The sequence below is a fragment of the Malaclemys terrapin genome, chromosome 6 (genome assembly GCF_027887155.1).
Source record: "Malaclemys terrapin pileata isolate rMalTer1 chromosome 6, rMalTer1.hap1, whole genome shotgun sequence".
Taxonomy (NCBI): Eukaryota; Metazoa; Chordata; order Testudines; family Emydidae; genus Malaclemys; species Malaclemys terrapin.
The window spans coordinates 36,543,136-36,556,698 of NC_071510.1; the positions used below are offsets into that span (position 1 = coordinate 36,543,136).

General features: G+C 39.7%; 1 protein-coding gene across 1 annotated transcript in view; it reads left to right on the top strand.

Annotated features, from left to right (window-relative positions):
- TRPM6 (transient receptor potential cation channel subfamily M member 6) overlaps positions 1-13,563 on the top strand; it is a 128,895-nt gene that overhangs the window by 15,476 nt on the left and 99,856 nt on the right. Inside the window, exons 2-3 of the mRNA XM_054031681.1 lie at positions 4,988-5,067; positions 6,317-6,355. Of these exons, the coding sequence (XP_053887656.1) occupies positions 4,988-5,067; positions 6,317-6,355 (119 nt within the window). The remainder of the gene's footprint in view (positions 1-4,987; positions 5,068-6,316; positions 6,356-13,563) is intronic.

Here is a 13,563-nt window from a genome sequence, read left to right on the forward strand (position 1 = left end):
GTTATAGAGGGCAGTCAATTTGTGACTTTACCTTGTATAAGCTTTATACATAGTAAAGTGGATTTATTTAGGGTTTGGATCCCAATGGGAGCTGGGTGTCTGGGTGCTAGAGACAGGAGTACTTGCTGAGCTGTTTTCAGTTAAGTTTGCAGCTTTGGGGGCATGGTTCAGACCCTGGGTCTGTGTTGCAGCAGGCTAGTATGTCTGGCTCAAAAAGACAGGGTTCTGGAGTCCCAAGCTGACAAAGAATACAGGCTTAGAGGTCGTTTCAGCACATCAGGTGACAGTCCCAAGGGGGTCTCTGTGACTGTCACAGGCGGTACTAAAAGCTGATAGTAAGGAATACAGAAAAATAAGGAAAACTACCTATAGTTACCTTGTCTAATGCATTTTCTTTCTATGCTTCCGGACAACATGACACTGAAAATTGTCCTTTGGCTTTGAACACTTCACCAAATGGCTATGATGTGGTGTTTGATCCTTTCCTACTCTTTAAAACTTAATAGCATATGTTATCACTTGCATTGTGTAAGGTAATGAAGAAGAATTTAAAGTTAGGCAGGCAAAACTTCTCTTGATACCATTCTCATTGGGCCCCAGCCTGAATCCAAAGCTTCTGTTTATAAATACTGTGATCTTTAGGGGCAGGGACGTTACTCCTGGGGGGAATTCCGTGCCACTGCGCAATGCAGAATTTTGCAGAAATTAACATTGTGCGCGCAAAATTTCCTTTCCCCCACAGAAATGGGCCGCAGTACTGCTGGCCGCCACTAGGGGCCGCTGGACCAGGCAGAGCCCAGCTCACACATAAAAGACACTGCCAGGGGGAGAGAGCTAGAGGGTTCTTGGCAGTTGCAGTTCCCAGCACACACTGAGGGAGATTAGACGGCAGCGTGCAGGAAACTCCGTACAAGCCTGGGACCAAGCATCAGGCTGTTTCTCCCTCTGGATTCCTGGGCTTTGGAGGGAAAGGGGGTGCAGGTATCAGGGAAATGGGGGGAGGCGGTTAGGCTGTATTGGCTGGGGGGGCACCTTGGCAGGGATCTGGGGGAGAGGGGTTGTGGGTATCTGGCTCCCCAGCTGGGCTCTGGGGGAGAGAAGGGTACAGAGAAACAGAAACTTGGTTGTCATAGGGGGTTTCTTTAACTCTCTACTCCTGGGGGAATTTTTGTGTTTGTCCCTATTGTTACAGACATACTTGCTGACGGGTATTTTGAAATAAATTACCAAAATAATTGAAACTGGTGTGATTATGTAGTGTTATTTTCACAAATAGAATTTGCAGAATTTTAAAATATTGTGCACAGAATTTTTAACTTTTTGGTTCAGAATGCCCTCAGGAGTAAGACGTCTATGGATGATTTGAGTACACTTGATCTCCACTAGAACTACATGGTATAGAATTGGATCTGACAACTGGACCATAGTATTCCAACTAAGGGAATGCCTTTGGGAAATCAAAAGAATTGGTCTGGTTATACCTGGAAATAGTGTAGCCTAAGGAAAGTCACCTGATGCCTTGAGTTACTAATCTCTTGATCTTGAAAAGGACAATTATTCTTATGACCTATTAGTGCTGCTCATAGATTGAAATGAAAGCAGATTAGGATCTCACCTGTCTCTCAGGGCTGAGTATAGAAACATAAGGGTGGAAAGGACCTCAATTAGTTATCTGCTCCATCCCCCTGTGTTGAGGCAGGACCACCCCTCTTTGTTGAGGCAGTTTTCATCTAACCTGTCCTCAAAAACCTCCAGTGACGGGGATTCCACAACCTTTATTTAACTATCCTTAAAGTTTTTCCTAATATCTAACCTAAATCTCCCTTGCTGCAGGCTAAGTTGATTATCTTTTATCCTACCTTCAGTGAACACAGAGAATAATTGATCACCATCCTCTTTAATATATTGAAAACTTTTCAGTATCCCTCTCAGTCATCTTTCTTCAAGACTGAACATATCTAGTATTTTTCACCTTTCCTTGTATATCAGTTTTTCTAAATCCCTGATCATTTTTGTTGCTTTCCTGTGGACTCTCTCCAGTTTGTCCATATCTTTTCTAAAGTGTGTCTTCCAAAACTGGACACAACACTTCAGCTGAGGCTTCACCAGTGCTGAGTAGAGAGAAACAATTAACCATCCTTGTCTTAGACACAACAACCATGATGACACACACCAGAATATTACTCTTTTTTGCAACTGCATCACATTGTTGGCTCATGCTCAATTTGTGATCCACTATAACCCCCAATCCTTTTCTGCAGTACTACTGCCTAGACAGTTATTCCTAATTTTGTATTTGTGTGTTTGATGTTTTTCCTTCCTAAGAGTCGTACTTAGCACTTGTCTTTAGTGAATTTCATTTTGTTGATTTCAGATCAGTTCTCCTTTTGAATTCTAATCCTGACCTCCAAAATGCTTACAACCCCTCACAGCTTGATGTCATCTACCAATTTTATAAGCATATTCTCCACTCCATTATCAAAGTCATTATAAAAATTCTTGAACACTACTGAACCCATCTTTCTCTTGCTCCTAGTGAATTTACAAACCCTCTTCTTATTGCTTTTTGTCCCTTGCTAGATGCAACTCATTTTGTACTTGAGCCTTTCTGATTTTGACTGTAGATACTAATGGTATTCTTTTGTATCATCCTTAGCAATGTGTCCATGCTTCCACTTTTTGTAGGATTTCCTTTTTGATTTTCAGGCCATTAAAGAGCTCCTGATGGAGCCATATTGACCTCTTACTATTCTTCCTATCTTTCCTTTGCATCGGGATAGCTTGCTGTGGTGCCTTTAATATTGTGTCTTTGAGAAATGGCCAGCTCTCCTGAATTCCTTTTTCTCTTAGATTTTCTTCCCCTGTTGCCTTTGTCAGTGCTTCCAGGTGTTGCCCACCAAGAGAGCAAGAGATTGAGTCCGGATCTCTCATGTTGTACTGTTCAGCACTAATCAAGGAGCTATTGGGTCACCCTAACATAGTAATTTTAATTAACAAGTTCAGCCAAATGAATTCTTCCTCAAGGCAGTGAGTAAAATTAATGGACATACTGTTCTCTGCCACTTTTGATAGGCTTAGAATTTTATTTACAGGAAACAGTGGTGGATTTTTGGAATCCCCATACACTATAATGGTGTCAATTCAATTTTTTGCTTGACTGCTCAAGAAATAAGGATGGAGTTGTTTGGGAGGCATGAAGGAGTAATGGTTCCTAATAGGAATGTGTCCAAATGGTTTCTGAGAACTGTATATAAAAAACCTGCTATCAAATAATGAAACTACTCCATGCAACTCCTACTCAACATTTCCCGTGAACTGCATTTCCATGCCTTCTTTTTAAAATTTGTAGTCAATTAATTTCTTTCTGAGATTATTAATATTCCTGTGTGTCTCTGAGCTCCTATCAAACTCTAAGGGTCATCTTCCCCGTTCATCATCTTTCTAAGATACAACTAAACTAGCCTCAATTAAATGCAGCAGTTCCCAGACAAATATCCACACAAATAGATTTCTTCTATTGATTTTCTTACAAACTCTAATATTAGTAAGTTCCTGATGTAGCTCCTATTATTCAAAGGAAAGAATCTCATTGCTTTCAAGGGGAGTCAAAAGATATGTTTACACCTCATTTTACACAGCTCTTGATGTTCTGTACATCAGTAAAATCAACAGGCATAGATTTGTGTTTGGAATGATAATATTTAAGGATTTGGAGGTGAATTAAAAAAAAACAACACTTCCCTGATTAGTGGAAATATGACGCTTAATCAAACAAGCTGAAGGGGATTATTCTGGGTTATAACAGAACTCTGCCTACCAGACTCCAAACGGTATACTCTAGTAATTGAATTATTGGCATTCTCATTTGTTGTTATTTACTATTTTACATTGCTTTTAGAGGGTGATAGGCCCTTTACAAATACTGTAAGTATGAAGACACATCATTGTCCTCAACGTTTTATTATCTAGATAGACATTGTGTAGATGGGGCATAGGGAACTAGAAGTACCAAAAGCAAAGTGACAGAAGAGTGAAGTTTAGCATGAGATGATTTGGGTTTTTTTTTTTTTTTTTTGGTCTTGAAATAAATCATGTGATTGAAAAAAAAATCCTGGGGAGATTTCCTGAGAAGTTTACATAGCACAGTGCATATCTAATTCACTCAATTTTATAGCCCTTCTCTAGGAACCTTATCCAATGGAAAGACTCTGTCTGACTTCAGTAAAAGTTGGATTAACTCCTTGGAGAGGCCTTTTTCAGCATTTTTCTGTAGTTTCATGTCTGTAAATGTTTAACTGGGACAACTGCAATTCTTAACATCCTCTATAAAATGAGAAATTGCAATCCTCTCTTTTAGAAAAGTTTATTGTAATGATAATTCAAAGCCTGCACCTTTCCAGGGTTACTACAGACTTAATAAGATAGCTACATACTAGACATTTAACATATATCCTCCAGAAGGAGGAGGATACTGACAGATCAGCATTTATTTCATATCTCACCCCAGTTTTGGGTTGTCCTAGAATCTTATAGCAGATGAAATAAGTCTTAAAACTCCCCTGAGTGAGCTTTCACATTTATTAATAAGAGATGGATTCAAACTACCAATTTCTGGTTCAGATAGAACCCTTCTACGTTTGGGAGTGGGGTATTGGAGTTGTTCTGATTCAGAGTTCTCGTTTGGGCTCCTTGATAATATTAATTGGCATTTGGTTTCCTGACATCATAGTGTAACAGAGAGACAAGGTGGGTGAGGTAATAACTTCTATTGGAACAACTTCTGTTGGTCCAATAAAAGATCTTACCTCACCTGCCCAGTCTCTCTAATATCCAAGGACCGACAGTGCTATAACTATGCTGCACACACATCATAGTGTAAAGCATTGTGAGATCTTTTACAGGCCCTGCACTGCAGAAATTATGTAGTAATTATTTATTTTGTTTTCTGAGGTACAGGACTGTAATTATGTTTGGTATTATTTTTCAGTCTCAGAAATCTTGGATTGAAGGAGTCTTCAATAAAAGAGAGTGTGCAAAAGTCATACCCAGCTCAAAAGATCCTCACAGGTATAGTTGTGGTTTTGGTTTCATTTTTGTTACGTTGAAAGAGAATTGATAGATGTTATAGAGACACTGTGGATGCTGTTCTTACAGTTTTGCAGTGCCACAATTACATGAGTGCCATGCAGTTAGAAGCTCACACCAAATTTTTTCTTTAAATATTAAGGAAGGCGCAGATACTGTAGAATAGATGCTGTTATATACAGGAGAGGTTTTAGCCACCTTTAGTCATAACCAGGGTAGGGCTGCAGTGTCATTCATTAATTGTTTCATGGACAGTTCAGTCAACACACTTGTAAAGTGATGACAGGCCCATTGTTTGTTGCATACCCAAACTGGAAGCTGTTGAGCATTCTGGTCTTTCAGACATGTAGCTCTAAGTCCGGTAGCTGAAAATGCATCCTAGCCTCCACGTGAGATAGACTGAGAGGGAGAAGTGTGGTGCAGTTCACAGAACCGAATTACTGGTACATGGAAATTCTCCTTCCTACTCCAAAAATGTGACCTTGTGTCAAATAGTAAGGTAGAACCTGCTCTAAATAGAAGAAGAGAGCTACTATTAATCCCAGTATCCCTATCAGCAGGTCTCTGTCTTGAGGAGTGAGATGAATCATGTTGTTCTTCTATAGAACACTGGAAAGAGTCGGAAATTAAAATGCTCCAACCCTCATTTGAGGAATGGACAAAACAAACATTTTTTTCCTAGCAAGCTTTATGACTAATTAAGTGGTAGCTTTGACTAAATAAGGCCTGTAGAATCAGATCCTAAGATTGTAAACTTCTTGGGGATAGTACTATGATCATATAATTCTGAGTGCATTGATGGTACTCAATAAACAATGATAATTCATGGGTTCATAGAGTTTAAGGCCAGAAGGAGCCATTAGATGATGTAGTCTGACCTCCTGTGTGTCACAGGCCATTAAATTTCACCCAGTTATCCCAATAACTTGGGTTAGATTAAAGCATTTCAGTCCTCAAGAGACTAAACTGTTTACTGCCTTGTTAGGATGATGATGACTCCAACTATGAAATACTAATAGTATAACAGTTTAAAATTCCAAATAAAACACTGAGCTTTTAGAATAGATCTTCAGATGATGACTACAGTCTTGTACACAAGTTTCAATGCCATTGCTTAAAATTTTTTCACAAGTCTTTTTATTACCCAGTATTTAATACATTTGATGCATCAAATTACAGATATTTTCTTGTATATAATAATACACTGTTTTACTGATATATATTCCTCCAGATGTCCTGCAGGATGCCAGATATGCCAGAACTTAATCAGGTAAGACCTTATAAATATGAGGCTATGCTTTCCAAAATGGGCTAAAGAAACAATCCGTGTTCTTAATCCAGCAAGCAATAGCAAAACGTTGCAGCCACTGAAACGATCAGAACATAATTTCTGGGGTCTGTTTGAAGAATTAATTATAGATTCTGCTAAAGTAAGTTGCATACTAAGACAGAATTCATACACACTAGGAAATGTGCAAAGAAAGACTTCTGTGGCAAATTGTCTTAATTCTGCCCTGATGGGTACCAGACAGAAATAGTACAAAACTCCTTCCTAGGCAGCTAACAATTCCAGCCATATGCTGAATGGCACAGGATGTGGAAGGGATGTGAGAGGCAGTAGGAATCAGATGAGAGAGGAAGTGGTTGGAATGGAATCCTTGGAATGGAATGGAAGTGGTGAGGGTGGGGGACAATGCAAGGACCACCACTTTTTTTTTTTTTTTCTCAAATTTTTGGGACTTGCATCTGCCATCAGCAGATAACATTGGTAGTTCAGGGCTCCTGCTTTGTAAAAACCAGCTTGAAGGTGTAAAGGATATGAGGCCACTAGGAAAGTTTTTGGTCTGTTTTCTTTTAATTTATTAAGGTGGTGTCCCTGTGCCTCAGTGGGTCACAATGGAGAATATCAAATTCAGGACAAGCTGCTGAGAAATAGGGCAACCATACCCCAAAACTGGTGGTTATTCTTCCATAAGATATACCAAACCAGCAACAAAAGTCTCCCCACACTGGCTAACAGGAAGTCAGGAATGCAGCCTTCTTAGGAATTCCAGTCTTGGATTTAACACCCACACACTAGACTTAATGGTGAATGGTTATTTAAAACCAATTTCATCAAACAAAAGGGTTCTTCTGATCCCAAAGGACAAGCCACACACCCAGGACAATATATAACTCAGATCTTCCCCAATAATCACACTGTTGCCAATCCTTTAGTATCTAAAGGTTTATTTATAAAAAGAAAGAAAGGTGAGAGTTAAAGTTGGTTAAAGGAATCAAAAACATACAATAATTGCAAAATTCTTGGTTCAGGCTTGAAGCAGTGATGAAATAAACCGCTGGTTTGTTAAGTTTCTGGTTGCTTCCAAATGATTTGGAAGGTCCTCGGTCCCTGGGTTAGAATGCTCCCGTTAGTATAAATCCATAGTCCAGAAATTAGAGAAGGAAAGAGGCAAAATGGAGATGTTTCCAGGGCCTTTTATAGCTTCTGCCATGTGGAGGAAAACCCATTGTTCCAAACAAAGCCCTTAGCACAGTTTGTGGAAAAATACAAAAATACAAGTAAAAACACAAGAAAAATACAAGTAACAAGATGGAGTTTAGGGTCACATGCCCTTGCATGCTTCACTGAGTGATAGCAGAGGTCATTACCCATATTCCAGCTAGAATGTCCCCAGGAAGGTCCATCTGGTGGGGATAAGTCTCTTTTATTGTGAGTCCATTGTGAGTTAAGTGTTCTTTGATGGGCCATTCAACTTGAACAGTCCTTTCACAATGTGCTGGGCAAACTAGAAATAAACTCCCTTGTGGGTGTGACCACAGGAGCGAACACATTTGAAATACAGGCATACAATCAATATTCATAATAGCTTCAGATAAAAAAATGATTCATGCAAATAGGATAATCATATTCAGCAAACCATAACTTTTCCATAGACACCTTACATGACATACTTCTGCACAACCTTTGTTGCAGTTGTGTAACAGTGGTAGCAACAACGATCTATATCGTTATATATTAACTATATAACATTGCAGATGGGAAAGGGGAATACACTGGCCTTCACATCGTTTTGTCTGTTTTAACAGGGCAGTGGTCTTTTTAGGCAGCTGATATTCATACTACTTATGTTCATCATCAGATTTTTGATCTCTCCTTTGAAATTAACATTAGTGCCTGGGCACAGCTCGCATTAGTGTGCATTTAAGAGGCTACTGTAAAGGCTGTTAGATCAGAATGTTGACCTTCCTTGGCACTTGTTCTACACTGAAAGTCTCCTTCCCAGTCCTCCCACTATGATGTTTGCTGAATCTGGAAAATGAAACAAAACAACTGCATGAGTTACTGCATGTTAAACCAATGGCTAACAAAGTGGGAAAAATAAGAACTGGGTCCAATGATTGTGATTTGTTTTTATTTTTTTTAGTGTGCACTTTTCAGTGTTTACGTTTATAAATATAAAAATTGTATCCAGCTACATTTTTCAAAACAAAGGATTTTGCTTTCTTTGTTGTTGTTTTTAGCTGAAAGATATGCACAAAGCTTCGTTCTGAAAGAATTTTTCTGGCAAAGTTCAATACAGACATAAATGTTACAACTGGTTAAAACCGTATTTATTGGGACAAAAATTCAACAAATTTAGGCCTACTTTGGTCTAGACATTATTCACAAATCATTCCAGATGGCACTGGTTATATTTGATATTTGTAAATATTGGTCTTATAGTTTGGGCAAATTACTTTTCAAATTCGGTTGTTTACGACATGTGGTCTCAAGGTTTGCAATCATTTTAGTGAGTGCCAGTGGTTATACAAATATTTTCAAATAATGAATGGCATGACCCCACAAATAGCTGTTAATCAAATCTGAGTAGTTTAATTGTGAATATATAAGTGACTCTGTCCATTATTCTACCAACTTTACTGAATTGGAAAGGCTGACACATGCTTCTGAGCAGCATCGATTTGCAAACACAACTCTATAATGGCTCTGTTACAACCCAGACTGACTTCCCCCTTTGGATGCTCACCAGGCTGCTGTATTGGATCCAAACCTTTGGATCTCATGAGCTTTTAAGTTTACTAATCTAAACAGAATTCAGGAACTGTCTCCAGGTCTGGCTCTTAAATGCGCTCACACGATACAAACTGCAACTCCTGGTTTCCCTTCTCAGGGCATGGGACAGTAGCTGTTCTAGACCCCAAGTTTCCCCAGGAGGTTAAGCACACCTGCACAGCTCCACCCTTGTGGGTACTCTGGGTTACTGTCTCACCCTTCAGGGAGTTTGTGACAGTTAAAGGAAGTAACACAGAGACTTTGCAAAGGCACTTTTAAACACAGCTACAGCACAATAGATATAAAGAGCTATCTATATATATAACAGCATTCAAGACCCTGCCTCAGTTTCCCAATCCCTCCCAAGAGCCCTTTTGGTCATAGGCAGTGTCCTTCCAGAGAATCCTGGATTCTTGTGCACCCTCTTTCCACCTACCCAGTCTTGTCTTCTGTCAGCCGATGGGTAGCTGGAGAGCAAGACCCAGCTCAGAGCAGAATTTGTCCTTTTATGATGTTCACGTCCCTTCTATCAGGTGACCCTTCTGAGTGGCTTCAAGTCTCTTTTCAAGTGATTCATTGCTTAGTTCCCACCCACCCGAAGCTCAGACTTGGAAAACTGGTTTCCCTGGGCTACAACCTGTTCCTTGTTCTAGGGAGCTTCCATTCATGGAAAGCCAAGATTGTTCTCTATTGTTAGAAGTCTGCTAGAAGCAAGAATTTCCCCAACACATTGTGGGTGTTTCAGTTCAAGATGGAGGCCGCAGTGCAGAAGTGAAGGCACAGCACAATTTTACAATTAAAATGGTGTTTACAAAACAGAGTGGGGTTTGATTGATATAACAGGCATACAGGCATATTCTAATCTGTCACAGAGTGTCTCTGTCTGTCTAACCTAGGCACTTGCAGCGCTCTCATTATCTGTGGAACATACTTTTTATGTTTATAGTGCATGTGTTATGCAGCCATTTCCTTTTCTGGAAATTGGCTCCCACCCAAGCAACATTTGTGAAGCAATGACCTTACTGACAATGACTCTCACTGTAATTGTCAAAGGGTTGTAGACTGTGTAAACTGCACTTTATATGACAGTGTTTCCTATGCATATCATTAAAAAAGGGCAACGAGAATGAGGAAAGCTCCTTGGTAAGGTCGGTCTGATCTGGCTGCGTCTGGTGCCTCACTCATTTACTCTCTTTCTCCAGGGAAGATCTCCAAGTTCAGTGCTGCTGCTGAGACTTTCACATTTTGCCGGAGGAGTGACTATTTCCCAGCTTTGCAGTGACCTTGTAGAAACAGTCTCCGTCACAACGATACTTGAGTGTTCGCTGCAGTCAGTTTGTGAAACTGAGATTAAGTTATCACAGTGGGGAATGTAATACTAGTTGTCAGTATTACATCATGGCCCCTACTTTGCGAACTCCCTGGCTCTGCTGTGGAGCTCTCAACCTTCCCCAGCTATCACAACTGGGCTTTACTGCCGCATCATTTAAATCTCCTCCTTGACTCCTTTGTTCCTGCAACGGAGGGTTCCCCAAACTGTAGGGTGACCAGACAGCAAACGTGAAAAATCGGGACGGGGGTGGGGGGGGTAACAGGAGCCTATATAAGAAAAAGACCCAAAAATCAGGACTGTCCCTATAAAATCGGGACATCTGGTCACCCTACCAAACTGGATCCTTCTATCATTCTGCTCCTTCTATGTGCTAGCTTGAGCTATCAGCCTAAATAAGACAAAGCAGTTCCTTTGAAATACATTATTATTGTTATAACACTTTCTTTTAAGTGCACGTTTGCATAGGGTAAATAACTGCATAATGGATGTTTGAATATACGGTTAGTCAATTGTTATAGAGTCCAGAGGTTGCGTATAACCATCTATAACATCCATGGAAGTGCATATAACAGTCTGTACCCAATACTAACTTATAACATCTATTAACCATTTTTAAACTGTTTATAAATATACCCTTAATATAAGGTATGATTTTTGTAAACTGCTCAGCTTTCACTGGACCTATGAGCTCCAGCTTCAGGTTCACTGGAATAATTTATAGTGTCAGATGATGAATCACCCTCTCCATAGGGTAGGCTGAGTTTTCTAGCACCTGCAGCTGTAGGAATAGCTGCTAGCATAGTTCTGTAATGCATAAGATGGTCAGTGTATGCTGATATTTTGATAGTGGTTTATTGTGTGTGCTGAAATTGCCTTCGTAAAACACAGTCAAGCTTTGGTGAACCGGATCACATCTGAGTGCTATGATTCCATTTCCTGCACATGCCTGCTTAACCATTGTAAGTGCTTTCAATAGCTGGCTCATACAGGCCTTGGCGATTGGATTGGATTGTTTAACTGGGATTGCTGTTTGCTCTGTGTTATTCAGTATGATGCCTGAAGCAGTAATGACATAAGGGTATATTAATGTGAGTCCCACTATACATATATACTGGAGCCCATAAGGGCTTTTCAGGACCATAGGAGAACAGAAATCTGTCCAGATTCTCCCTTTCTCGTTCTTTCTTTTAAAGATGAGCAACAAAATTTTTGCTAGAACTTAAAAATATGTCTGCAACTTTTCCAAAGAAGTCAAGAGTATATGATCCAGACTCAGAGAAACTGGAACGGTGTGATTAAGAGCTACCAGGACTGCAGGGGAAATTCACTTCACTGCATGGCAATAATACACCTAATAATAATATCATCACTGCCTCTTCCTTGGGGGAATAATTGTAGTTCCTGCTGGTAGTCCTTAGGAGCCACTGAGAAGTGATGAACCAGCACACACTCTGGCCACATGCTCTTTCCAAATAGGCAGCACGGCTCACTTTTTGGACTGTGTTAGTTTCCAACATCTCCATCCTCACAATAACTGAATTTGTGGCTGGTTTGTGCTGCTACAACTTCATACCCTGGTGGATTATCTGCCTCTGGAAGGGCATAAGCCAACATAAAACCTGGGTGAATCAGATCCAATGATTGTTTAAAAATTTACCTAAACGTATTATAGAAAAATTACTTCCATGAGAGTCTAACGGATTTTGGTTCCAGTGTGACACCACAACTTTAAAAAACTAGAGAAAAGGTATGTGTCAGCTGTGACTGCCACCCTTTTGCTCTTTAGGCTTTCCCCATGGTGTAGCTGACATAAGCCAGGGGTTAGATTTCCATTGCCTATGCCTTTGACTTGAGTGACCCAGGAGGGTATTTCTGTGTACCCATTCTGACATATCTGGATACAGGGGTTTGTTTTCTTTTTCTCTGACTCTAGCTTTTGGAACGTATACCAAAATAAGTTAACAATTCCAAAATTATCTTTAAAAGCAAGTTAAATAAGAGAAATACAATCAAAGCTATGTAGGATATATCATAAGTATTCTAAGAATTATGAAAGTCTCCCTTAGGCAGGATAAAATTGTCCCATTACACTACACCTTAGAGTTTGTGTTTATGTATGCGTTCGTCCGCCTGTCTGTCTGCCCCTGGCCTCTTTCTGACAGGTCTGTGTTTTCTGTTGATACGTCAGGGTTTGTCCTGACTCAGAAAAAGGCTACATTTAAACTGAGTTTAGCTAGCACTTGTTAACAAAGCCCAACTGAAACTGAACCACTTTGCCTAATCAAGACAAACCCCTAAGGTCTGTGTGGCATATCCTTGTTCAGAGAAGTTCTCTGTCCCCCACAAACTTCTCCCCACTGTTGTATATTGAATCAGACTGTGGAATGCTTGTTTGTCTTGGAGGTGAGCACTTACTAAGCAGTCTCATTATGTTTTGTTCTTCAAGGGTTGAGTCCTCATTACCTTCTGACTTTTAATCAAGCATCATTGTACAAGCAATAGTGAGGCTAGTTACATTTCTACAACTCTTCAATTCTTCATTGTGTGCACCAGTTTACTTTCAGTATCTATGTGAGTTTTCATTCCTCCAAACTCATCCTCCAATCTTCATTTGTAGGACACTGAATAGCTCAAATTTTATTAAGCTTATTTGCTTATATCAAAGAGTTTTGAATGCATGTATAATTAAGCAGTCTCTAGGTGCCAAAAAGTACCTTCATAAACAATTACCTTGCTATGCTGAATACAATGTATTAGGGTTCAGATGTGATAGCTTTACATTCTCTCTGTGGCGGCAACTGTTTTCCCTAGCTTAATTATTAGTTTAATCAGAGTATTATGTGAGGAAAGATTAATATCCTGTTACTAATTATGTATTTCAAACATGATTTCCCTCAGATGATACTCCAGTCTGTCACAGTCTAAAAAGAGAGGTTTAAAATGCAATGCTTATTTCAAACCTTACGCTGTCATCATTCTTTGTGGTAGAGAAACAAGGAAGTCTACATTTCAGATTTCTCAGGATCTGCAGGAGGTGGTGATTGTCCTACATTTTGTATAGCATGACACTGCTATTGTGTAGAACGAC